Here is a 25,121-nt window from a genome sequence, read left to right as displayed (position 1 = left end):
CTTGTTTTCCCAGCTACACACTTGACCAACATTATCGTGAAAGCAAGCTAACTGTCTGAAGCGGAAAAGCTAGGTACAACATGCTTATGCTGTAAAAAGAATTGTTTCAGTGCAAATGTCTGTGGTGTTTATTTTCTATTTATTTTTGCAAAATGTCAATTATTTGAAGTCTTAAGTGTAGCTGCTAAAGTTGGTTGTTTTATTCATCGTCAGGTGTTTGCAGCAGAGTATGCTGTTGAAACAGAAAAGCGTGTGAAGCTTGGCTTGTAGTCTTTCACTTCCAGTTGCATTTAATAGCAGTTCTGTCTTGCTGCTGGTTTTCACAAATACCACTTGTGGCTCAGTCGCCTGAAGGGCAAAACAATGAACCAGAAGTTGCAGCGACTTTGCTGTAGCAAAAATAACTTGAGAACTAAGGTCTTCAATGGAGACCTTGCAGGTGTCTACATTGTCATTACCCATTATTTTTTAAATTATTATTTTATCAACACTAGGACACAGAGTGGCTTTTCTTTTCTTTTCTGTAATTTTCCATTTTTGTAGGTTTTTTAGCAACTGTCTATGGGTCGTATAGAAGGAGAGAAACTTTTCTTTGTTCTAAAACAGTAAGAAGCAGTGAAAGCAGTGTTCTTAGTGCACAGCAGAAAGCTTGTACTGATTTTTTTCCTCCAGAAATGGGATGTTAAAAGTAGATTTTTCTTTTTTTAAGACAATATTGCTGTAAAGGTTGTTTGTCAAAATCCTTGTCATCTTTTTGTAGGACTAGATTCCCCTTCCCCCAACCTCCAGGAAAAAGTTCTAGCATGCTTTCATCTTTGAGGTCCTTGATGTTTCCCTATAGAATGGGGGTTTTAATATATTTAAGAAAATCTGTAAGAATTTTTACCCCTAAAAATAGCCATATTCGAAGTGCAGTTCAGTTTGCCTAGCTGCTTTTTTTAAAGTGGCAGCTTCATTGTGCAAATGATTCTGTCTGATTTTTAGTAAGATTAAATTCATTTTCTTACAGCAGTAGACCTTCGGCTGCAGTCTCCGAGCAGTGCTCGCCAAACGGGAAAGTAACAAAGTTTTCACCGGTCAAACAGGTCTGTATGAGCACAACTCTTCTTGCATTTTTGTTGTGTACATTTGTGTTTGTTGCATTAAAAGTTTTAACCCTATTATGATCTTTCAAATTAATGTTCTGCTGCTTATGTCAAATGCACTGCAAAGACTGTTAAATCAGCATTTTTGTCTTGTGTTTTTAATAGGTGTCTTTATATGAAATGTTTTCATATGAGAGAAAAGATAAAATTTCTACAGGAAGCAAGGACACACTTAAGAGGTACAGTATTATAAATTAAAACAGCTGGCAATGGTTTAACTGCATAATAGGAATAGTTTGTAATATGACCCTTAAAATAGTATTCCTCTCTGAAGCAACCATAAAACATGCCTGGTTATGATTAAAAATTACTGATATATCATTTAAACTGAATAATTACCACTGTAGCCATATAGAGAGAGATCACTTTAGGAGCAACCGCRTTCCAAAGCAAATGTTATTTCACACTTGGCTTAGTAAATCAAGGAAAAGAGCCTTTATTCTAGCTTGTCTACTTGCAATATTGCAATACTGTTTTGGTCCTATTTACCTCTAAGTGGGCTGCTGTTGTTGTAATAGGACCCTATAGGCTGGTTGCTGTGACACCACTCTCATCGTGCGGATGCACCTAGCACTAACAACAGCTAATTCTGCTTGCAGCACAGCAGCTGCATCTTTGCCACTGATGCTTTTAAATTCATTAGCTCTATTTTGGCCAGGATCAACATTGTCAGCAATAAGGGAAAAATGCAGCATTTTTGCTTGTGGAATGCTGTCAGAGTAACATTATGAATGGGCAAGAGCTTGTGAGAACACCTTTATTAATATGAGAATCCAGCTGTAGGTAAGGATGTAGGTGCTTTGCTTACAAAACTGCAATTTTCGTTGTCTGCTTGAGGTTTGGACAGCAGAAGGTTAATCTTAAGATACGGGATCAGCCATAGAGAGAGATATTAGGTTTGTTTTTGAGAGACTGTCTGAAAAAAAAAATCAAAGGGCAAAGGTGAAATAGCTTCTTAGAGGCTGTGACTGGAAAGAGTAGTGATGCTACAAAAATGCTCAATGCTGGCTAATGTTATGATCTGCTTGCAAAAGATTTTTGCCTAAAGCTAGTGCTGCCCTGATCAGCTTAAGTCCTGTGTCAGTGCTCCTGCTAGCACGAGGTGCCAGGTCACCAAACAGCAGGCAAAAAAATAAGTTGGGCAGCTGCTCTCCCACAGCCTTCTGTACAGAACATGAATAAACTGGTGCTGTGCAAGTGCTGACCTTGTGCTTCTTTATTTTTTTTATCAGCATCCCTGTGCACTCGCCAGTCAAATCTTTTCCTTCAAAGTCCACAGAATCTGTTTCATCTCAAGAAAAAGAACTGCAGGTAAGTCTGAAAGGGAGCATACCTGTGAATTGCAGTCCAGGTACAGTTTTGCTGTACTGGAGCAGCTGTGATGGGCAGCTCTTGATATCAGAACATTGTTCTGAACAGAAGTTCTAGGAAAATTTAAATGTGTTAAGATTGTTAACGGGTTGCAGTATTTGGTTTTGCACATTTGAGGAAAGATGATGCATGCTGTAACTTGTTTTTGTTTTTTTTGGGTTACTTTAGATGTGTTTGATCTAAAGTTTCTTCAAAAGAGTTTGGCTCTCTTGTTCACAGACTGCCCTGTATGGCAAGTTGTTGACAGCTAGGCAGAAGCTAGCTAATGAGAAGGAAATTCCTCCAGCTGTCCTAGCAACCAATAAGGTCCTGGTGGAGATGGCCCGAATAAGGTAAGGTCTGCATGCATGCAGGCACGTAACTGTGAAGGATTGCAAGCCAGGTCACTAAAATAAAACTAAGCTACTATGCAACTTCTCCGGTGTCGTTGGCTTGAAGAGCTTTGTTCCCATATCTGTTTCTGGTTCTGTTAGGTTTTATATCAGCAGAGATGTTAGCAGATTTTCAGCTTGTTAGAGAAACTAGTGCCACCAAAAAATGGGGGGGGGGGATGGGGGGGGAGTAGAGTGCATCTGCTGTATGTCTGAACCTCCCCTGATGTTTCATTCTACTACCCCCGTTTAACAGGCCTGAGGAGCAGTGAGATTTTGCACAGTAATAAGATGAAAAGAGTCACATCTGCTCTATTTGTGTGAGAGCTACTCGGGGTGCGTTTTCTTGCTTATGAGCTATCTACAGACAAACTGTGTTCCTTTGCTGCTGCCCGACTATAATCCTTTCATTGACTTGTGCTTTGAAAGTTAGGAATCTCCCTGCTGATTTTGTTGAGAGAGCATGCCTTGTTGGTAGAGTGGCAGGTTTTTCCCTGAGGATCTTTTACTGTAGTGCCCTTATGGACTGCTCACCTGTGTAAGTTGAATGGTGTTACTGACATCAGACTTGCATCTTCAATGCAGCTTAAAAAAAAAAAAATCTTTGCACATGCCATTTTAATCAAACCACCTAACAACTTGACCAGTCAGAGGGAAAGAGGTACTGTGCAGATTCTTACCTTTCCCACTTTCTCTCCAATGTGTGTGTGGTTTTTCAATCAGTTTACTATGTTCTTATCCTGATAAGGATTACAAAAGCTACAGGTCAAGAGCTGTCTCCTACATGTCCATGGGTAGCTCAGTAGCATAAATGAATAAGCACAAGTTAGTGTTGCTCTCAGCTATGAAAAGGAAACAAATTCCTTCAGCTTTCCCACTGTAAGACTGGGTATCGGAGGGCAGCTCAGTTTGTAATGCATCTGAAGTGCCTTTCCCAGCTACTGACATGTTATGTAACTGTTTTGGAATGTGTATCTTATTCCATGGAAGATCTCTGGTCTTACACATGCTTGGAAGGGAAGAACAAATTAAGATTTATGTGCAAAGTTGCGTGACACAGAAATGCAAACAGAGGAATTCCTTAGGAGTTGCAGAGATGATGGCAGTACAGTACTGCCACGTTCAAGTAATGACTGAGAGTTGTGGTTAAGGTGTATGTTGCTGTTCACAGACATGTGACTTTCCAAAGCATCAGCTTAGGAAGTTTCCATTATTTTTRTTGTTCACCCCAAACCAGGCCTACGACTGTTGAGAATGTGAAGAGAATTGATGGTGTGTCTGAAGCCAAATCTACCATATTGGCTCCTCTGCTGGCTGAAATTAAGGAGTTTTGCCAAGTGAATAATTTGCAGGTAGGACTGAGCGAAGTGTCTGCTACTGTGCAGACACCTTAAAGAACTAACAGTGTGCAACTATCCAATTTTTCTTTCAAGGTTTTTATTTTATTTTTTATTTTTTTAAACACAGTTGTCCCATCCAAGCAGGGCAGCTGAACTATGTTAGCTTTGCCTATGAATGTTTCCCAAAGCGGAGTGTGCTACTTAGCGCTCTTAGCTCCCGCTTAAGCAGACCTCCATGGTGATATTGAAAGACCAGGGTGTCTGGGCAGGACATCTGGACCTGGCTGATGTTCTGGACCGCTGTTTAATGCGTGAGAGCAACATGTTTTCCACTGTAAGGAGTTTCTTTTCTGCTTCATAGATTGAGCTGTTAGGACCAAGCTAAGGGAACCGAAAGCATTTGTGCTTTTAAAGAAATCTGTGCATGCGTATGTGTGTGTTAGGCGTAAATTAAAATAAATAGATAAATGGAGGGAAATTCTCATACAAAAAAGCAGACTGATTATCACCATTCTAATGAAATAGTTCCACTTATGTATGTTAGGATTACTTACTAAAAAGTTCTGGTTTTACCTATATCCTGTTTTTTGGGGGGGCAGGCTTGCAAGTCCCTTGGACAATCCCATGCTTGTTTTATTAAGGCAGGAATACGCAGATGTCCATCTTGTTTGTTACTTTTGTGGAGTTTTATTTATTTATTTATTTATTTTGTGGAATATGGAGCACCAAACCCCAAACTTCCTCAAAGAGGAATGACTCCATTCCCGATACTACTTCAGATTACATAGGGGAGGCTGATCCAGYGGTTATTACTAGGATATCCTAAATCCTTTTTATATCCTTTAGATGGATGCATTCCCTGTATCTGGACCTAGAGACCAGAAAGAAACAACTCCCTGGAAACATGCTGGAGTACTCTCTCCATCTGAGCATGTCACATACGTCCTGTTCCAAGAGAAGAATCTGTCCCTGGTAAGCTTTTCCCCATGGAGGTCTTTTCGTCGTTTAAAATTAACAAGCGGGGTATTGTGTCTAGGAAGTGAGGGGTTTGCAAGTTTGTGCTCTTAAATCCTCTGCGTAGTGCTGGAGAGGGTTTCTTTAAGGCACTGACCAACCTGAAAGCGTGAAGAACTCATCTTGCTGTATAAGGCTACAGCAAGGTGGTACCCAGCTCCCTATTTATTATAGAACTATTGCAGCTCTTTCATTGGCGTGTTTTAGTACTTTCATGAACTATGTTTTGCTCCAGCCTCTTTCCTCTTTAATTTGGCTTTTTTGATGTATACCTTCCTGCTTTAAAAAAAATGCTGTGTGTTCCATGTATTCCTGTGTATTTTTGTGGTAAGCATCATGAGCTGTTTGTAAACAGTTTTATTTATTGCTTTTTAATCCTGCAGTAGGAAACAAGTTGCTTGAAGTTTTACTTTGCCATTCCCAAGAGTATGGGTAAACCCTGTCAGACAGTCACTAAAATAAAGTGTAACTAAGCATTAATTAACAAGAAGCTATGGTATAGTTATTAGTTGATAACTTGACRTTCTGTATCTACTAACCTGACTTTTGCGTGCACTGGATGTGTGTTGTTTGRGGGAGAAGTCAGAAGAATGAAAGCTGTTCTTCCAAACAGGAAAAGTTAATCGTTTTGAAATCTATCCGTGAAAAAGTCCAAATTTAGGTAGCAAAAGTTTTGATAATTCTCTTCAAGGCAAATATCTTCAGACTTTTTAAATGAAAATGTGAACAGATGTGAATTTGTTTTGGCACTGTTAGCCATGTTCTACGTGATGTCCTCAATCAGACAGACCCTCGAAGGTCAGGTGTAGATGAAGGACTGCTTAGCAGAAGACGTCTGAAGCTTCAGCGAAGAAATGCCCAATGAAGTAGAAGCTGGGTTAATGCTCTAGCCTACGAGGTGAAAATACTCATTTGCTATGTAGTAGAAATTGCTGCATTCTGAGACGTAGGTGCCATATGGTTGGAATGAGGATGATGGTGACAGTCTTGACGCAAAGGAATATGAGATATAAACAGGCTGCAGGAGAGGTTAAACCACAAGGATACAAGAGGAGAATATCCAAGAACATCTCCTTGTCTCTTTTTCTACTYTTCCAGGGTGTCTGGACTAGCTGTRTGACCTTTGGGCTCTGAGCCTCAGAGRTGGTCACACAGAACCTCTTGTTATCTGAGATAAGYTCAGGCTGAGGCATAGCASTCRAGTTCTGGAAGTAATAACCTCAAGACAAAAATGCTCTTCACAGTCAGCGATATTGGGTGTAACTAAGTGCTTTGGGTTTTCTTGTTGTGCTGTCCAATTTCAGCATCGCCTGGTTACTCCTTGGGAATGTGAGCTTGCCAGGCTTTGGGCATTTAGATGTATTTCAGATGCTTATCACCTTAACTTCTTCTGTCATTGTTTCCCCAGCGGACTATAAGTGAGAGCAGATCTCTTCCTCTTTCTGAGGTTGGCACTCACCTGTGCCAGGCAGTGAAAGCTGGCTACCCCGTCAACCTGGAACGAGCAGGTTTGACCCTGGAAATTCAGCAGATGATTTCTGATGTTATCCGTAGTCCTCCCATTGACTCAGGTGAGAATCACAGCCCTAATGTGAAGCTTCTCATGATAGTGGCGTGCTGATGAGAAATCTGGCGACTCTGCTATTTCTTTAAGTAGAACACATTATTTTAGAAGGCTTGTGGCAATATCAGGGCAGAGTATGGCAATGCCAAGGGCACTCCTGTCCTTCCGAGGTTATCATCTGAAATAAGACAATTTTGACTCATTGAAAAGCAGAGCAGAGTAGCCCTTTACAGATCCTTCCTCAGCTCTATAGCTGTAGAAATGATTCAGGCATCATTCTTGACTAAATCATATTTACACAACTTAAGAGCAGGTAAGTTGAACAAGTCAGCCTGGCAACATCTCCCTGGTATCTGCAAACAACATGTGCATTARGAGCTGTAGAATTTCTCCAGAAGAAATCCAGAGAAGTTGCTTGTTTGTGATGAGGAGATTGAATCAGTGCAGGAAAAGCATTTTTCAGTTTTAGCCTGTTTTTGTTTTCACCCCCTGAGCTAGTATCAGTTCACAGGTGAATGGGCACCAGAGCACTGTTAAGTTGTGGCTCTGAGGATGAGCAACTTGAAGTTTAATTGTGCCCCACTAGCTTAATTTGCTTTCTGGAGTTTCTGACTTCCTAGTTTCCATACTCCAGTCACATTGCAGATTAATTGATGCATCTTTTCAGCAGCAGCTATGGGCCCAACCAGACTTCGTTAGCTTGTGTGGCACTAAGTTTAAGCACTCCATTCTAGCAAGGGAGAATGTGAGGACTTTTCAGCCTGAACTAACAGTCTGCCTCTCGAGAACACAGTTGGAGGCAGATGATTATAATACTTCAGTCTAAAGTTAAGGACAAGACGACTGTGTGAGTAGGAATGAGTTGGAAATTTACCCCATGAGCTCATGTGCTGTTTTCCTATGGGCCCAAGCCACACACTGTGTTTTGTTTCTTAACCTTTTTTTATGCCTTAATCTATGCTAGGCTTTAATGAGAACAAATGCTTCTTAAAGCGTAGAAGCACCGTGAATAAGGGGCAGGGGAATCTAAGAACATACACGTATACATACAATTTTTTTTTCCTCAAGACACAACCAAAATTCAAGCAATTAGAAAGCTGGTTCCTGCAGATATTGAAACATATCTTATCCGGATGACTATTGCACTATTGGAGAAAGAGGATGGAAGCAGGCCTCAGGATGGTTTGGGCTACAAAAGGACCCTGGTGTGGTCCAGCAGGCAGCAAGAAAAAGCAGGAGCARATGAAGCAAGCAGGGAAAACGCTTCAGGGACCGAAACAAAGGTTAGTAAGAGAAGCTATAAACGTGGGTTTGTGTGTGTTGGGGGGGGAGGGGAAGCATGTTCTCCCTGCCCCACTTTTCCTGCAGCTCTGAGCAAGAGTGCCCCGCTTTCTTTGTGCAAAGCTCAGGCTAGAACAAGAGGGTTCCCCTCGCAAACTGTTGACCTAGGAAGATGACAGATGCTGCCCCTGTGCAGGCATGCTTGGGCTGAGCTGTTTCTCTGTTGCACTGTCCGCTCATATGGAGTGGGTCCTGGTAGTGCAATCCAGGAAGAATGCAGATGCTTAGTGGTCCGCTGCCTGTGAGCATCATAACTGTGATTTAACAGTAATTCCAGAGAGTAAGGGTGAACGCTTTCTCTTGTCCTCTACCCCTTCAGAAAGGGGATGTGAGTAGTCCACTAAGACTTACAGTAGCTGGGGCAGTGGAGGCAAAAGCTGACGTTCAAAATTCTCCCCAGTATGAAAACCCAAGCTTGAAAAGCTTGGACCCTTTGTAACCACAATGTTCTGCCCTCACCTCAGTTCCATGCGTTGGTACTTTATGTGGGGAAAGTGATTGCCTTTCTGCCTAGAAGGCCATAAAACTCCAGGAAAGCTTAGAAAGTGAGGAAGTCAGTGACAATGCCTACTGGAATTGTCTGACGATCTTCCATGGATGYCTCGGTTGCCTTGAGGCTGCTGGACATAGCTGTGATCACAACGGAAAGCATCAAGCTGTAACTCTGAGTCACCCGGAGGAAACTTCTGTTCAGAGCAGAAAACTGCTGTTTGAGAAAGGCCAAGCTGGCCTCTGAATTTCCCACCCATCTCCCAAGTTCTAGCTCAGCTTTTTATTCAAAAGGCCACCTTGCACTGAGTAGCTCATGATGGGATTGTTAAACAGAAATTCTAAACTGAATCCTTTTACATCCCTCCACTAGGATTTAATGTCTGTCATTTACAGGGGTTTGAGTGTGTGTGTGTTAACTTGAATTCAAATTTTTTTTTTCAAAATGTGCCATTTCACCATATTGATTTTCTTGCCTTTCTGATCCCTTTTTTTTGTTTTCAAAATGTCCATGTTTGAATGTTCTTTTTCCTGAAGTTGACTCCCTGGCAGCTATAATTACACTTTTTTTTTTCCTGTTACAGTTAGCTGTTGCAGCTAACAACAATAAAGATATGCTATTAGAGGTCAAATTAATACTATAAAAATGAGCAGACTGGGAATCCAAAAGCTGATTGAAATAGTCTTCACTGACTTTTGTCTCCTTCAGAATATACCCTCCTTCTAATAACTGCCTCTAGCAAACTGCCTTGAAAATTGCTAATGGATGTTCTTAGATATTTACAGCTTTACTTCTGTTGCTTTTACAGGGTAATTTGATCAAGCCTATGCTGAAGGAAGGAGCTGAAAAAAGCCATCCACAAGTGGTGCCATCAGCTGTGGTAAATAGGTGTTCTTCCTGTAACAACACTTGCAATAGGTGTTCCATTAGTAATGCTTTAAGGAAGACTGAGATGTGTACTTGATGTAAAATTTCAGCTTTGGTTGTTTTGAAAAGCTGATAATTTGAAACTTTGCCCCATTGCACACTAGACAGCAAGGGTTACACAAGAGCTTAGAGAAGTCAGTATGTCTGTGCCTACTACTCCATTTTTAACTAACCTCTTTGCTGGAAAAACACATCTGAAAACAACATTTCTGAGTTAAAAGTAAGTATTTCAAGTTCTTAGAGCCACTGAGATGAAGTGTCCTCTGCTATAAAAGGTGCTTAAGTACAAGTTCAAATTCTCTTGTTTATGAAATAAATGCATCTCGCATGCTCATGTCTTACTGGGTGAAATGGATAAGAAGTACYAGTGATCTCATGAGGCAGAGGTGTTGGATCTCCTTTCAGAATTGCAGACTAACTTGCTTTAAAAAACTTCCAATTCAATTTAGTTATTCAGATTGCAGCCTTAATGCAGTGATAAATATAATAGCCTGCTTTATTACTCTCAAAGTCTGTACGGAGCATGGATGACAACCAGCCTGGTAACAGTAAAGGATGTGCAGCAGGTGGTCAGATGCCCATCACACTGGCCTCTTGGAATCAGTCTGCCCTCAGTCTGGATGGGGAGGAACTGTTTCCTGAGTGCCAGCCAAAGGTGAGATTGCCTGTAGCACTCTGCTATGAACAGAGTGCAGATCTGGTCATTTGGATGTTGATGTTAAACCAAAATCCCAGCTTTTATTTTGATTCTTCTCTGTGCCTAAAACCTTGATAGAAAGGTCTGGCCTGAATTGCCAGCCAGCCTCTCTTGTTAATATGCTTGAKGTAATGACAGCTTCCCCTTTTCTGTTCTTGCTTGTGCTTGAATATGCCAGTTCAGAAAACTTCTTCCCCAGTAGATCTTGCCAGCCCTCTGGTGGAAGAGGCTTCCAATGCTTAGAGAACATTTTGCTAACTGCCTTTCACACAGAAGGTGGCGTGAGATTGCATGTTGACCATGTTAAGGATTTTTGCACTGGTGTTGTATGAAAAGAAATCTCATAAGCACTTGTGTCGTTTGTCTAAAAGGAGCTTGTATTGCTCTGAGCAGCACCGTTCCTGGTATGACTTGCCTTGACTCCCAGTTTGAAGCTGGGATACGGATGCGAATGCAAAAACCGAACGCAAACAAACCATYGTGCAGTCTGGCCCGTTTTTCGACAAACATCCCAGAGAAGTTGTTGGGTCTGTAATTCTTTGAACACCACAGCAGCTATTTGATCTGAACCATTACTCATATCGGATGATCATCTATGTTCAGCTCTGTGTTGTGTTAATCCATTGATACTTTCCTGGACACAGACACTGCTTCAGTGTAGTTCTTATCTTCACCCAGTGGTAGTATCGTAGTAGAAGATGCCCCCAGCTCTGGAAACCAGATGTAACCTAGTAATAGACCTCACACCAGGCAATTATTTTGTTCTGTGGCTATTGAATTGTGAAAATTGAGTCTTAGAATACATGCCTTTTCAGCAGCCTCAACTGAGTTTCGAGTCCTGCAGATCTTTCCTTATTCGTATGCTGGTCATAGCTTCAAAGAGCATCCAGAACATCTGTTGTGAATAAAACCTCTTTGATTATGCTTTGTTCCCGCCTCCGAACAGTGTAATGCTCTGTGCCTGCCTGCTGCTCCAGCCTGAGCTTTGGCTGGGAGCCCTTGTGTGCACACCTCTGCTCCAGAACCGTACCAGACTCTCCATCACCTTGAGATCAGGCCTCCTGTTGTGTTCCTTACAGCAGCTTGGCAGCGGTCTTGTTCGTCTTGATCTGAGGGAGGATAGGCCTCGAGGAGATGAGGTCTTGCGTTGTTTAAATGCTGAAGGGCTGGCAGAAATTTACCTTCTGTTAAGGTCATGACAGCTGTGGGGGTTTCTGTGCTGTTTCCTTTTCGTTCGGTTAGTGCGTTTAAGGCAATTCCTGAAGATTTCAATAACAACTTGATAAGTTTTTTTTTTTCCAGTTAAATGTTTTCAAGGCTTGGTTCTTTATGCTAGTGGTGTGCGATTTCTGTTCGGTGAACTACTTGGAAAAGGTGTTGCATTTGGAGTGGGTGATGAGCCTTCCAGGAACGCTGTGTCCACTTGAATGAGCGTGGCTCGGAGCATAGAACCAAACACGTTACCGTCGGATTGCTTAAACTTTCTTTTGCAYGTGCAAGTAAGTGTGTGTAATATAATATAAATTTTTCTTCCAGACTTCAACTSTCCCTTCTAAGAGAAAGATGCCAGAGTGGTTTGGAAACTCCAGGGCAACYATTTTATCTGTTGAGAAGAATAAGAAGCCAAAAGCAGACCCAAGAAGAGGACTTTTTAAGTGATTTTTTTCTTCCCCCCCCACCTTGCTCCCTCCTTCCCTGCGAGAGCCGTCACTGCCTTGAACGGGGAAGTACATTGAAGCTTTTCACTGTGTGAAATTTCTTGTGGAAAGACTTTGGAATAGAAATAACAATAAATAAATAAGTGAAAGGCAGGCGCCGCTTGAGTCTCCCTCGTGTGCGGGCGCCGGGCGGGGCCCGCGGCGGCGGCGCAGGCACCATGTCGCCACGGCAACGGCGGCCGCGCTTCCGGGGCGGGGCGGCGGCGGCGCGGGGGCCGCCGGGACGGCGGGCGGCCGTTGGCGGGGAGGGCGCGACCGTTGGGCACGAGGCGGAGGCCGCGCGCCTCGGTTACCTCAGGGGGCGGCGGCTGGCGGTTGGCGACGCTCCGCCCGCGCGGCGTTGTCGCGGCCTCCCGTGCGCGGCCCGGTGCGAGACGGGGCAGGACTGCCGGTATGGCTGCGCTGCCGCCGAAGTTTGAGCTTTCTGTTTTATTCCGTTTTATCTTATTTTCAATTTCAGTGACTTTAAAGCTCCGCGCTAGTGTTGTGGAGCTTTCGGGCAGATTTGGCAAAAAAAAAAAAAAAGATGGAAGCTCGGTGTTAAGCAAATAGGCTTTGCATGTATTTTCAGAAGCGTGTGCGAACTTGAGTACTGATTCAGAAAGTGTATTCTGCGTTCTCAGAATCTTGTTTGGAAAGAAGTGTTTTTTTTGACACTTAAATCCCCATAAAGGCCAGTTTCTTAAGAGTTGGGAAAGGGAAGGAAAAAGACTGCACACAACTTTATAATTAGATGTTTATACTTCTGATTGTTTTATTGACTCTATCTAATCTTTATTTCTCTTAACAGAATTATGGATCCAAGCTTGCTCAGAGAGCGAGAGCTATTCAAAAAGCGTGCGCTCTCTACACCAGCAGTAGAAAAACGTCCAGCACCATCTTCCGACTCCTCGTCTTCCAAGAAGAAGAAAACAAAGGTAGAACAAGGCAGCTCATCAAGCTCAAAACAAAGCACAGGTTGGTGAAAATGTCCTGCCTAATGGATATTCTATGTTCTGCTGTCTGCCTCTGAGGTCTAACTCMCTGGCATGAATCAGTCTGTGAATTCTGGTAGCAGCTGTGGTCATTCTTGCTCTTAAATTCTCACTTAGTAAAAAATTCATTTGCACAGCATGAAAAAATCTTGTTAACCACATATACAGGTCAGGCCTTGTCCTGTCGCTTGCATGCTGTTAGTGAGTTGGAGGAAGGGTTGCTGCCAAAACAGTACTTCAGATGAAGCTGGGCTCTGATTTGTGAATAAAAATAAACAGTAGACTCCACAAGACAAGTAGTAACAGTCACACCCCTTTCATCCCCTTCTCTCCTTATGTCCCCTCTAATTTGGCAACAAAAAACAAGATGGGTTCTGTAACTTCTGTAATTACTTGATATACTGCGATTAGTAGTTATTCTTGTTTTACCTGAGAATGAGTATTCACAAATGCCAGGACTTTTGCAGGTTTCTGTTTGCATCAGTTAGGAGTTTGAGCATTTCCCTAGGATGGTGATGCTGACAACATATGTCTCATAGAAAATAAGCAACTAATAAAACAGCACCAAAAAAGCACGAGTAAATGAGGATTGCAGCAGTTGGAGCAGTAGGAAGAAGATTTGCATATGCACAGCAGTGTGCTTCGTCTGCTGTTACTGTGAGAGAAGATCAGCTTGAATGTCTTGTGAATAGTTCTCTGAAAACAGTTTTCTGATACACTCTAAAAGGTAAATCAAGCTAGGAATTATTAAAAACAGAAAACACATTGCTGTGTGTGTCCATTGCATGCTCGTGTCTCAAATACTGCCTGCAGCTCTCTTCTAAACTCAAAAAGTAAACAATAGAAGTGAAAACAGTAGAGAAAAATGTCAAGGACAATGGGAGGAGTGGAGCAGCTTCTCCACTCCTGAAGAAAGAGTAAGGAGACTATGTACCTTGAGCTTCTCAGAGCCCTTAGGGCACACCACATAAAGTTTTCAGCTAGGCACTTTAAAATAAATGAAGATACTTTTGTGTCTAGCCCTGGCAAAAGGGCTTGTTGCTGGAGTGAGATATTTGATACAAAAAATGTAAATGACCTCAAAAACTTTGTGAGGGTAAAAGGAATGGAAGCAGGTGTTTCCTCATATGTGTATGGGAGCTAGCATAGAGCTGCCATTTTCTTTTTGCTACTGCCAGTGATAATTTGGAGGTCTGTGTCCTCTGGCACTTTGGGCAAGGAACCTGTGCACCTAGTGCAACAGCAGGCTCTTGACTTGATGGTGCTGTCCTGATGCCACGGCTGCTTGTCCTCGTTTCTCTGACTGAGGCTCTTCCTGGGCTCCAGGCTCTGAAGAGGATTGTAGCCTACGTTAGGCAAGAGCGTGCAGATTTCCGGAAGCAYTGTATGCTTTGTTTTGCAACCTGGACACTGCCCCACCAGGGAGGCTAGGTTTCTCTCAGCTGCTTTGCCACATTGCCATCTACTGCTAGAATCAAACTGTATATGAAGTATCCTGAACTGTTTATCCTGGCCAAGAGAGGTTTTCAGGGAAAGGGGGATGAAGGAGGCAGGAGGAGGGCAGATGGTTCAAATGTAACTCTGGTGTGGAGGATTTGAATAGGTGTGTGGCCAGTCAGCAGGCCATAAAGAAAATGTAACTTCTGTGATTTTGTGGGCTGTGTATTTCTGTGAGTGCTTTTGCAGTTGTAAAATAATAAAACTAACGTAAATAAGATTGTGTGGCTGTGAGGAAATAGGCTTTTTTTATTTTTTTTATGCTGCTGGCTTAATTTTAGAGAGCATCAAGAAGGCTTCAGGGTTTATATAATGTTTTGTGTGGAATGGGTTTAGTCTCCTTTTGGTTTTCTTCTTTTGGGTTTCCCTAAAGGGTATATACTAACTACTGTGGAAGCAGCAAGGATGGAAGAAAAATAACAGAGAATGAGTGAACCAAATTTCTCCTTAGGAATGGMTTCAGAACAGGTATTGAGATTAACTGTGGGGCATCACGGGGTGGCTTGCATTGCTTGTGGCAGTTTTACTTGTTCTGTAGATAGATAGAGGTCTTGCATAATCACCAGTGTCACGTGTTAGAACTGATTTCAAACTTTGAATTCTCAGTTCAAATGTTTGCCAAAGTCCTTTTGTTCAAAACCTGTTTTTTCTTTGAATCACCATTAGGCCTATGTAAGGATATGCATGTAGCGAAGATTTTGTCTTGGGGAAATGGAGTAAAAACTACTCTTCTAAAGAATCCTCCCTTGAAGAAATGAAAATTAGGAGGATAGTCCCTAGTAGTGATTGAAGATCATAACTAATGTCTCAGTGATTACGTGTTGGCATTTATAGTCCCTGGGTCTGTAGAGTATGCAGGTTCCTCATCATTCTGTTGTTCTGTGATTTATAGAACCTACCCTGGTCTTTTTGGGTGAGGAGGGGCATTGAGATCACACTAATCTTCAAATGACTGTATAGCTAAATCAGTCCTGTGTATGTTTTGGGTTTTGTGGGGTATCTTTTTGGGGGTGTTTCTGTTTTTGTTTTAAGCTTTTTTTTTGTTTGTTTGTTTTTGTATTTTTGGAAYCTGCCTAATGAGGATAGTTATTACAAAGCTAAAAAAAAATCACACTTTTTTTTTTTTTAACTCAAGAGTAACTGGAAAATAAAGGAAATATCATATGTGTTTATTTCTTTTTATTGATCAATAGTAAGGTGTGGTTATGGTCTCAGTCTTTAAGTAAAAGACCTTTGCCTTGATAGTCCAGGCCAACCTAATTCAAGAGCTGAAATCTCCAGGAGCTGTGTTTGACAGTTTTGTTTCTCTGACATAGTTTGTGTGCAGGAAAGAAGTGAGGGCCCAAGGCTGTGCATGGCAACACCTTTTTGTTTTCGGTTCCTTGTGCAGGTTCCCAGCCTCCTGTATAGATGTGTAAATATGTGGCTGAAGTGAGTCCCAAGAGTCTTCACTCTGTGCACTTCTCAGGAGAGGCGTAAGAACGTGATGGAAGTGTAACGAAGGCTAGCTGTGTTATTTCATGCATGCTGCCTTGTTGCRTGCAGTGAGGATACGTGTTGCGTAGAAGCAGCGCAAGTGGAAAACAATCCTATTGCTCTTTGGAGTGTTCACTTTCAGGAAGTAGACATGTTAATTTGGTATGTCCTAATGGCAACTCTTGCCCYTCTTAAGCAAGACACCAGTATTTCAGAGCTGACCTTGTCAAATACAGCAGAGGACAGTTAGGTGTCTTCCCAGTGTCCCCTGACAGCAGAAGACATTCACATGACTAACATGTTCATCACATATCTTAGCATGACTTTTAAATTTTCTTATCTGCGGTATCAGCTTCCATTAACTGTGCTTACAGTTAAGTATTCAGCTAAAAGCATCCTCTGCATATGGGACCAGTAGTAGTGACAGGCAGTATTGGCATATCTGAGATGAATGTTTGTGGTGGTGGTTGTCTCATTTTGTGATTGAAGGGGTCGAGATGCCCTCCCCAGACACGTCACTGGAGTAGCTGTTTTGTGTAGCAGTGGTCTGGGTACCTTGTGGCTCTTATCAGCCGAGAAAAGCATGAGTCAAAATTGTGAATCTCTTAATGTCTACATCTTCTGGAGCTTGAGCATGTTGAACCTGAGAGAAGGTGTCTGTCAAAAGAAGTAAGAGATAATTACAGGTATTAACCATTGTGCAGAAGTATTTCTGACATGGATAGACTGAAGATCAGTGTTGTAACTACTTCTGTTTGGCTAATAGGCAATTTTGTTTCCTTAACAACGGGAATATTATTATTATTTTTATATCATTAAATACTTCATCTTACAAACCTCTCTGGTCCGCTTCTCTGCGTGACCTGAAGCACGTGCAACTTGATGGCCGGTACTGACGGCCAATGGTTGGACAGGTATGCTGTTGTATTATGGTAGCTTTTTGTAACTGTAAAATTCTTCGGTTTTAAAAGCTATAGATGTGGCACAGTAATAGAAGAAAAGAAGAAAATCTGGTGAGCTAGAGGTGTAAAAATTGATGGTCCAAGCATAACACAGTCTATTTCTTAAGAAAGAGGTTTGTGTGTAAACTATGGGACGCATTTGCGGGCTGATGGAGCGTGTTGAGATTTTCTTGCGAAAAACGAAGTCGCTTCTTGCTGTGCTTCCATCCCACCGTCTGTAACGCAAGGCTTATCGCAGTGTAGCCTGCTCCGTGAAGCATGTTGATGCCTGCTGATGAAGACTGCATGCAAGCTGGGTGGAGTTACTGTCATCAGCAGAGGAGATCTGCAACTTGTCTGCTTGCGTTTCATGGTCAGCTCCAGTTTGGCTTTGAAAAGTTGAGATAGGAGTGATATATCCAGCCTGTCTAATTCCCTATAGCCAGGAGCAATAGCTAGGTAATTTATAAAGCATAAGAGAAAATCTGTGCAATTCTAGACCCAAAGATAAGAGTGTTGTGGTTGCCATAAGGGCCTTGAGGCAGAAAGCCACTCCTGTTTCTTCTGCATTGTAGTCTTGGTTCTGTACGCTCCTGGGGGAAATAGTAGGGTGGTGCTGTTGAAAGCACTAACACAGTAGCTTACTTCAGGGTAGTTAAGCTGCTGTGTTAGTGCTTTCAACACCCAGAAACTGATAAACAAGTTGAATATGAAGTTGGGGAAGGCAGTTGTCTGGACAGCAGGGAGAAGGGGTCATACTTTGGTGCAGGAGGTTAGGAAAGACTAACATTTTGGGGATGGATTTCATGTTGGCTTACTTTCTTCCCACCTTCCTCTTTTCCAAAAGCAAAGAATCTGGAATAAGAAGAGCTGCTGAAGGTGAGAATTGGTTCAAACCTCTCCTGTCTCTTGCTGTCAAACCCTCCTATCTCATAAATTTTTTCCTCTCTCTTTGTATGTCTTCCTTGTCTCTGTATTATTGACCTCAGTGGGAGGATATTGTTGTGTGTTTGCCCTATGTATGATTGCTGAGCAACTTTATAAAACGTTTTCTCCAATTAAACAACAGTTTTAAGCACTTGCAGCAACGTTTGTTGGTTCAGGTAAACAGATCTACTCTAGTAACTTGATATCAACAGCAAAAGTTCATTTAAAAACAGAAATGTTTTCTTCCCCCATGACACTGCAACAGATCATCCTTTTGCTAAGCACTCAGAAAGCCTTTGCTAATTATTCAAGTTCACATCCAGAGATAAAATGGTAACTGTTGCTACTAATTATATTGAAGGGGAGGGGGAGGAAAAAAAAAAAGCAGGTGACTTGATCATTTGTAAGATTCAGGAGGCTTTGTTGGAGGTGTTAAATGTTCTTCAGGTGGTGATGATCAGTCCTTTCTACACCACTTCTGTTTCACGCTTTCTGAAGCTGTCCATCATTGCTCTGACAGGATTGGGTTGATTCTCGAGGTCTTTCATAGTTTTATTTTTCACGCAGCAGCAGCAGTCTAGCAGTTCATAGAGGAAAGCCAACACCACCAGGGAAACTACAGTAAAGATAAATATAATCAAAATAATAAAGCAGGCTGTGTTCCAATTGTCATGGAAGGGGTAAATTTTTTGCACTTGAAAGCCTAGGTATTGGTAAATGGATGTGGTCTCGTTCCAGTGAGTGGTGTTGAAGGTTGCCATTCTTGGAGAGTTTCTTATTGTATTCAGCGTCACGGATCTTGGGCTGAAAAAGAGAAATAAAGTTGTTGAGAATTTTTCTTTTTTTACTGCATGCACCAACACAGTCATTCTTGAAACGAGTCTTCCAGACAAGTCCAACTTGTACATTTTGGTTCGATACTTCTTGAGCAAACATGTGCATATTCAACAACCCTGTTTGTTGCACGTGTGACCGCTTGTTGAGATTAAATTCTTCCAGTTTGGGATTAAAAAAAAGGGAGGGGGGCACACAAAGAATTTGCTTTAATTTTCAATGCGCTGATCAGGAATTTTCTTTAATCTCACTGAGTGGTCACACCTGCAACAAACAGGGTTGTTGAATATGCACGTGTACAAGTTGGACTTGTCTGGAATGTTCGTTTTGCGAATGACTGTGTCAATGTGTGCTTTGTGCAGTGTAAGCTTTTGTGTGATTGAAGAGCTTTGTTCATTGTTTTAAGTGCGTACAAAGACAAAAAGGTTGCAAAGATTATTTTCAAGGTATGCAGTAGTTTCAGCTACTTTCAGTTCTTGATATGTGGTACTTGCATGGTGTGGAGGCCTGCCGGACTTTTGCCATTCATAGAAAAACAAGAGATCTGCATAGCACCTCCCCACAGGAGTGATTAGAGCAGTGATTAGAAGAACTTCCTATATATTAAAGTCAGGTGAATTTGCTTGCTTGCTTGTTTGTTTCTTTTCCTATTTGGGAGAAAGTTTTAAAAAATAAGCAAATTCTTTCTATTAAAACTAATTTAATTTGGAGGATATTTCCAAAGAATGGAGTTGAACTTTTCATTTGTTCTATTTCATACACATAGTCTTGGTCTCCAAAAAACCACTATTTTAGATTTTCCTGTTAGCACAGACAAGTTAACATTGCAAAACTTTTTGACTTATGAGAGCCAGATCTATTGTAAAAGAGAACTTTTATTATTATTTATTCTTCTGCCATTCCTAGTGTTGAGTAGAAGCTTTTGCTGAAGAAATCCAGCTGTTGCTTTCAGCTGCCTGAATGGCACTGAGTGCATTTGAAGATCTTGTCTTGTTTGTGCTGTGGTAATTAGGGTAAATACAAGGAAAACCCAGCCCAACCCTTTTAGAGGAGTTCTGATTTCTTCTTTTCAGCCTTCTCCACTAAACTTGCAAGGTAAGGATGTCATCTGTTGTCCAATACTGTATTTCTATCAAGTAAGACAAGACTATTTTGTGATTTCGAGGAGATAACGGGAAAGAAGTTTGGCTACAGCAAATCTCTTTTTGGCTTGGATGGTGTCACTGCAAAGGTCTACTATTTTGGGATAACGGGAAAGAAGTTTGGCTACAGCAAATCTCTTTTTGGCTTGGATGGTGTCACTGCAAAGGTCTACTATTTTGGGAAGCCCACTAATTGAAAATATGATAGTAGGCAATGTCTCAGTACTTTGTAGTACATCTAGAGGAAAAGCAGCTATTTTCTTTCTGTCGCTTGATTCCTGTCTGAATTATGGATAAGCAGCCAGGTGAGGTGTTTGGGGTTGACATCTTCACAATTACGTGTCTGGTTTTCCCCTGCTTCTTTCTTCTCCAGACTTTGTCTTCTAACACTTGGGCAACTTAAAATACTTCTGTTGTGTTGTCTAATGAAATAAATGTCTGAGGAGCCACAGTAGCTCCTAGTTACCTGACTTCACATACTGGAAGACTTTATTAATCTCTGAATCCTTTAGGCAATTTAAAGCTGGGTATTGGTGAAAGAAACAGATCCAGATCGCTGTGCGTGTTAAGGGGAAGATACGGAGCTTTTAGGTGACACGTAATGGTGGGCAGCACTTGACTGCACATCTCCTGGAGGCCTGTCAGCTAATATATGCCAGCTAACAGGCAAGCTGGAAAATGTGCTTTTAACTGCTCAGATGCCCTAGAAAATGTGGCTTTTTTGGGGGGTGGTGGTGCAAGAAATACAGGATGGTAACTGTAGAAAACTAAACTCTTAGACATGGAACTAACTGAAAAGACTTTTGCTTTGTGTTTAAAGCAACAAGTAAAATTACTTATTAGAAAATATTCTTTTTTATTTATTAGAAAATATTTTAAGTATTTATCGGAATATATTCTTGACAACCTGTATGTAACTTAATTTTGTCCAGGTGAGACAATAGTCAGGACTACAGAACAAAGGGACAACACTGGTGTTCTGTTTACTAAATGAGCTCACAGATAATACTTTGAACCTCGTATGTTACTGAAATAATTCTGCTCAGTGTGTTTAGAAGGTGAAAACCACAAAATGCCTAAATAAATGGAAAGTGACAAAGGAGAAGTGTGATGGTGTCTACTCATACAGATTGCTTAAAGTAGTCTAAGTACCTGTCATGGTTTTTAAATTGTGGTGTTGTTAAGAAAGAGTATGATGAAAAACAGAATGATGGAGCCAAACCAGCTGCTGATGTAAGTCTTATTTTGTTGTTCGAATACTGTGCATTTTGTCTGTCATTCCATCTTTAATGAATTGAAATTGAAATAGGTTGGCCTTATTGCTGAGAAGAGAACCTGAGTTAGGGTTTGTGCTACAGCATTTTGTTGTAAGAGATGCAGTAACTTACAGTTTCCTTTGTTAAATTTGTGATTCAAGGTAAAGGAATTGACTATGTGAAATACAATTGAGATGGGTAGGATTAGCTCAGCTGGCTTTCTTTAAACAAGAGTTTACAGAGCAAACCACTGTAAAAGGAGTATGGAAATGAGACTGTTTCTGGCTTTGAGAGAGCAACTTGGTTTGGTTATGATCTAAGAAGGAACCTTGGTTGGCCTGTTTTATGGGGATGGTCCTAAAAGACAGGAGGGTTTTTGGTGGAATATTTGAAGATTCATTTAAAAAAAACTTAGAGACAGATAAAGGCTGAATAAAAGGATGTGGAGTCCCCTTTGAGGGGTAATTAAAATAAGTGAATGTAAGTGTATATTTTAAATAGCAAGAGAAAGAAGGGAGAGGGTTTTGTTTCAAACTTTCTGAGCAGGTTCTCAAGACTGTTGGAATCTGTTGCGTGTTAATTTGTTTGCTTCGTAAACACTAGGCAGAAAAATAAACCTTTTCTGTCGATACACATTAAAAAAAGAAACAGGATTTGGGCCAAATAGAGAGGTCAGACTTGTTTACATTGTGTAGCCAAGACCCTTTCCTGTATCTGTATAGCAGTCTGCAAAGATGCTAGCTCTGGCCTCAAGAGGAGGCAAGCGGCTCCCCAGGCAGCCGGAAGCCCTGCTGCTCCGCCACGGGCACGCTGTAGCAGCCCACCCCTTCCCACAGCCCGCACAGCCACCGTTAGGACAGGATTTGCACAGTGAAGAGAAGCTCGTCTTTACCCAGAAAGGCTGTTTTTAGTGCCTGTGCTGGAGGTGATTCATGTTTGTTAAAGATAATCATCTCCTTAGATTTGACTGAGACGAGCAGATAAATATCAGCTACCTGTGTCATTTTAATTACTAGAACGCAAGACTGAAGGAGCTGTTTCTGAGCCTTCAGAATTGGCACTAAGAAGGTTAGCATCTTTGGAAGCTGTCAAAAATAGTCTAGTTTCATGCAGTTTTACCTGTTTTATAACAGCATAATTTAAACTCATATTGTGAGCCAGTCAGATTTGTGTGCATTTCAGCTATTGTATGTGTCCAGAATATAGTAAGTTAAATATTTAATTAACTAGCTTCTGTAATTTCTATATTAGGCTTTAAATTAAAAGTACTTATTCTTTGGAAACTGCAGAAAAACAGATTTATTTGAGATTATATTCATGGAGCAGGGAGAAATGACTAGCAAAATTCATTTTGATGCAGTACTGAGGAAGTCCTGTGTAAGAAATGATTGAATAGACATCTTGGGGTAACAGCATTTACAAGTCTCAGATGAATTCTAATCTGTTAATATTGTATGGATCGATGCTTCAATATTTACAATGATAATATGCAATAAGATTTTGTTTTTATTTTTCTTTTTCCCTGCCCTAACATACCAGTTTCTGACGTACCAATTTCTGGAACATATTTCTAGCATATGCACAAACACATATCTCTTGGAGGTAACTTAACTGATGACACGAGATAACCACTTTGGAGAGAAAATTCTTAAATTTCAGGTTATAGTGCTTTCTTTGTCCCAGCTCCCCACCCCTTTTTTTCTTTTTTGAAAAATCCTTTTATTATTATTTCCTTAAAAGAACATAGAATAAATTACAAGGAATGTGAGGCTGCAGGAAACAAGCTACCTCACTAATAAGCATTAAATCCATTTTGTTTACTGAATGCTGGCTCGTGTATTAGCCTTTCTTGTAAGATGGAGTGGTCATCAATTTTCCATTAGTGCACAGATGGTGAAAGTGCTTGTCTGATAGTGCAAGACAAGCTCCTCTGTGTTTCGCAGAATAAAATCCTGCTAAATATAGAGAAAAACCAACCTGATTTTAAGAAGCTTTTTGCAGGCTTATAGGTTACAGGCATATTTTATTTCAGTAATCAAGATAAACCTAAGACAATGTTATAAAATGATACACACCTACCTCTTGTTTGAAAGGATGCTGGAAGAGCGCTGCTCGTTCCCTTTTTGTAACGCAGCCTACGGCACAGCTAAGATGGAGCTTTCCCACTATTGGCCAGAGCATGATGCTGCTGACAACTTCCTTTATGCTCATTTGCATCAAGCCCTCAACAGCAGAAGAAAATCATTCATAAATTTGACTTTGTTTTGAATTAGAAATTGGTCTTTCCACTCTGATTTTTTGCACACTTTTTTTTGCAGTGAGCGTATTAGCTGAGAAGCATCTCAGGAGCGTAATGGTGGCCGTGATCTGCTTTACTTTGTGCTCGAAACCACTGAGTGAACCATGACGTTTAATACCTGCAGATTCCAGCATCACAGCGTGGTTAGATTTACCTGTCGTGAACTGTAGCATGCTGTAGCCAGACAGATTAGGCAAGATAATCTTCCTGATGCAATTGCCAAAACAACAAATAGTAAAGATTTATTATAGATTTGTAATGCTGATTTTATTTTGGTCATTTTAGATCTTCTACTGCACTTTTTATTTGTAAAATTGACTTCACAGAAATAAATATTTAATCTTAGAAAAGGATCTGGGTGGGAGGAATCTGTATAGGCTGGATTTTTAGTGGGAGCTGGCTTTGTATTTCTCCCTTTTTAGATCCTAATGAAGTTATTAACCAGGAAAAAAGTTTCTTGTGAAACTGAAGGTGTGTTGATTCTCCTGTGTTAAGTTCAGAATTTTGGTGCTATGTAAAATCTCTAAGATGGTCATGGAATAGCTTTAAAATGATCTGTTGCTGAATTTTTAGGTTTGACACTTGTTCTGAGGGCATTATGTTTTTACTTTACTAGCACCTATTCCCATGCAAGTCTTTGTAAAAACTATCAAAAGTGGATTTGTTTTAAATTTGACTAGATGCACAATTTCCATTGATTGTTGCCTTTTTATAGTATCTTCTACATAAACTTAGTACTAGACTTTAGGCAGTGTGAGAGGCGTAAACAAAATTCAGCTAAAGCATATTGACTTCAGAAACTTAATTAGCAATTCCCTTAAAGAATTTAGCAAGGGCATCTGAATTTAAATACACTGAATATAACATTTTCCCCAAGTTTGCAACTTAGTGGAAGTAATGAGTCTCTGGTGTACATTTTGGATGTATTTCCTACAATATTATGAAGTGTGTTGAGCAGATGGTTTTGATTTCTTCTTGTACTGTCTCAAACGGGAAGGAACATCAGTGCTTCCTTCCCAGAAGATGGGAACTCTAAGATGTCCATAACTGGCCAGAGGAGGGTCAGGAGTTTCAAAGTGACTGCTGGCTTTTGTAAACTTCTGCTTTGATGCATCTGGCTTGAAGTATCTGCTGCTGTACAGTTGCTAAGAATCAAGCTTTGTCCGCTTGCACTTCCCAGATTTGCAAGTTGAGCTTGGAAAATCTCAGTCTCTGCTTTCAAATGGGGATTCCTCTCTTGCTCTTATATTGATAAAAGAGCAGTAAGGCTTCCCTTTTCTTTTGACAGAAACTTTGGAGCTCTTCAGGCCAGGAGGGTAATGCAGCTGAGTGTCACACTTGCTATCTTTTTCTAATTGCTAGTGCTGCTACCTTTTGTCTGCCCAATCGGTGAAAATGGGTTGTGTAGAGGGATGTGCACTGTGCTCACTTGTGCTGGGATTCCCCAAGATATTCCTGTGTTTGCTGCCAAGCTTTCTGAAAATGCTGCCTTTTTCAGGTACAGGCTAGCTAGACCAATTATTTGTATAGCAGCAGAACAAATAGATAGTAGTTGCTGCAGCCTAGTTTGCTAGGCACACTGCAGGTGAAGAACAGTACTTCCCTTTCCTCACCACAAGCTTGCAAGCCCTTTCTCTCCTCCTTAGCACCTGCCTCATCCATAACCTTCTGTCTGGTGGTTTTTAAGTGCTCTGCTTAGCAACTTCTGGAGCCTTTCCTTGAGCTAAAGGACTAACTTTAATTGCTCTCTCTTATCCCTTAATTGATTTCCCTCCCCCCCTCCCCCCCTGCCCCCGG

The 25,121-nt window shown here is 41.1% G+C and overlaps 3 protein-coding genes across 8 annotated transcripts in view; 2 read left to right on the top strand and 1 right to left on the bottom strand.

The window, feature by feature from the left end:
* The window catches only part of WRN (WRN RecQ like helicase), a 39,557-nt gene extending 27,485 nt beyond the window's left edge, over positions 1-12,072 (top strand). For 3 of the 5 annotated variants that reach the window (XM_085310777.1, XM_085310776.1, XM_085310782.1), the window contains 11 exons: positions 1,010-1,085; positions 1,251-1,324; positions 2,378-2,456; positions 2,736-2,848; positions 4,125-4,239; positions 5,074-5,199; positions 6,650-6,812; positions 7,874-8,088; positions 9,445-9,516; positions 10,075-10,218; positions 11,797-12,072. In XM_085310777.1, coding sequence (XP_085166903.1) covers positions 1,010-1,085; positions 1,251-1,324; positions 2,378-2,456; positions 2,736-2,848; positions 4,125-4,239; positions 5,074-5,199; positions 6,650-6,812; positions 7,874-8,088; positions 9,445-9,516; positions 10,075-10,218; positions 11,797-11,919 — 1,300 coding nt within the window. In that variant the 3' untranslated portion in view covers positions 11,920-12,072. The remainder of the gene's footprint in view (positions 1-1,009; positions 1,086-1,250; positions 1,325-2,377; positions 2,457-2,735; positions 2,849-4,124; positions 4,240-5,073; positions 5,200-6,649; positions 6,813-7,873; positions 8,089-9,444; positions 9,517-10,074; positions 10,219-11,796) is intronic. The other 2 variants (XM_085310780.1, XM_085310781.1) reach the window with 2 other exon arrangements.
* A 212-nt stretch (positions 12,073-12,284) lies between these two features.
* Positions 12,285-25,121, top strand: part of GTF2E2 (general transcription factor IIE subunit 2) — a 28,400-nt gene continuing 15,563 nt past the window's right edge. The window contains exons 1-2 of one of the 2 annotated variants that reach the window (XM_085310775.1): positions 12,285-12,369; positions 12,769-12,935. In XM_085310775.1, coding sequence (XP_085166901.1) covers positions 12,773-12,935 — 163 coding nt within the window. In that variant the 5' untranslated portion in view covers positions 12,285-12,369; positions 12,769-12,772. The remainder of the gene's footprint in view (positions 12,370-12,768; positions 12,936-25,121) is intronic. The other variant, XM_085310774.1, reaches the window with a different exon arrangement.
* Positions 18,249-23,112, bottom strand: SMIM18 (small integral membrane protein 18). Its single transcript, XM_085310812.1, has 2 exons — positions 23,105-23,112; positions 18,249-18,597 (listed from the first exon to the last, which is right to left on the bottom strand). The coding sequence occupies exon 2, from the start codon at positions 18,552-18,554 to the stop codon at positions 18,261-18,263; it is 294 nt and encodes a 97-aa protein (XP_085166938.1). The 5' UTR covers positions 18,555-18,597; positions 23,105-23,112; the 3' UTR covers positions 18,249-18,260.

Source organism: Rhea americana, unplaced genomic scaffold (genome assembly GCF_003343005.1).
Source record: "Rhea americana isolate MKP2758 unplaced genomic scaffold, rheAme1 scaffold_326, whole genome shotgun sequence".
NCBI lineage: Eukaryota > Metazoa > Chordata > Aves > Rheiformes > Rheidae > Rhea > Rhea americana.
The sequence above is the reverse complement of the archived record's forward strand: the minus strand, read 5'-3'. Positions and strand labels throughout refer to the sequence as shown.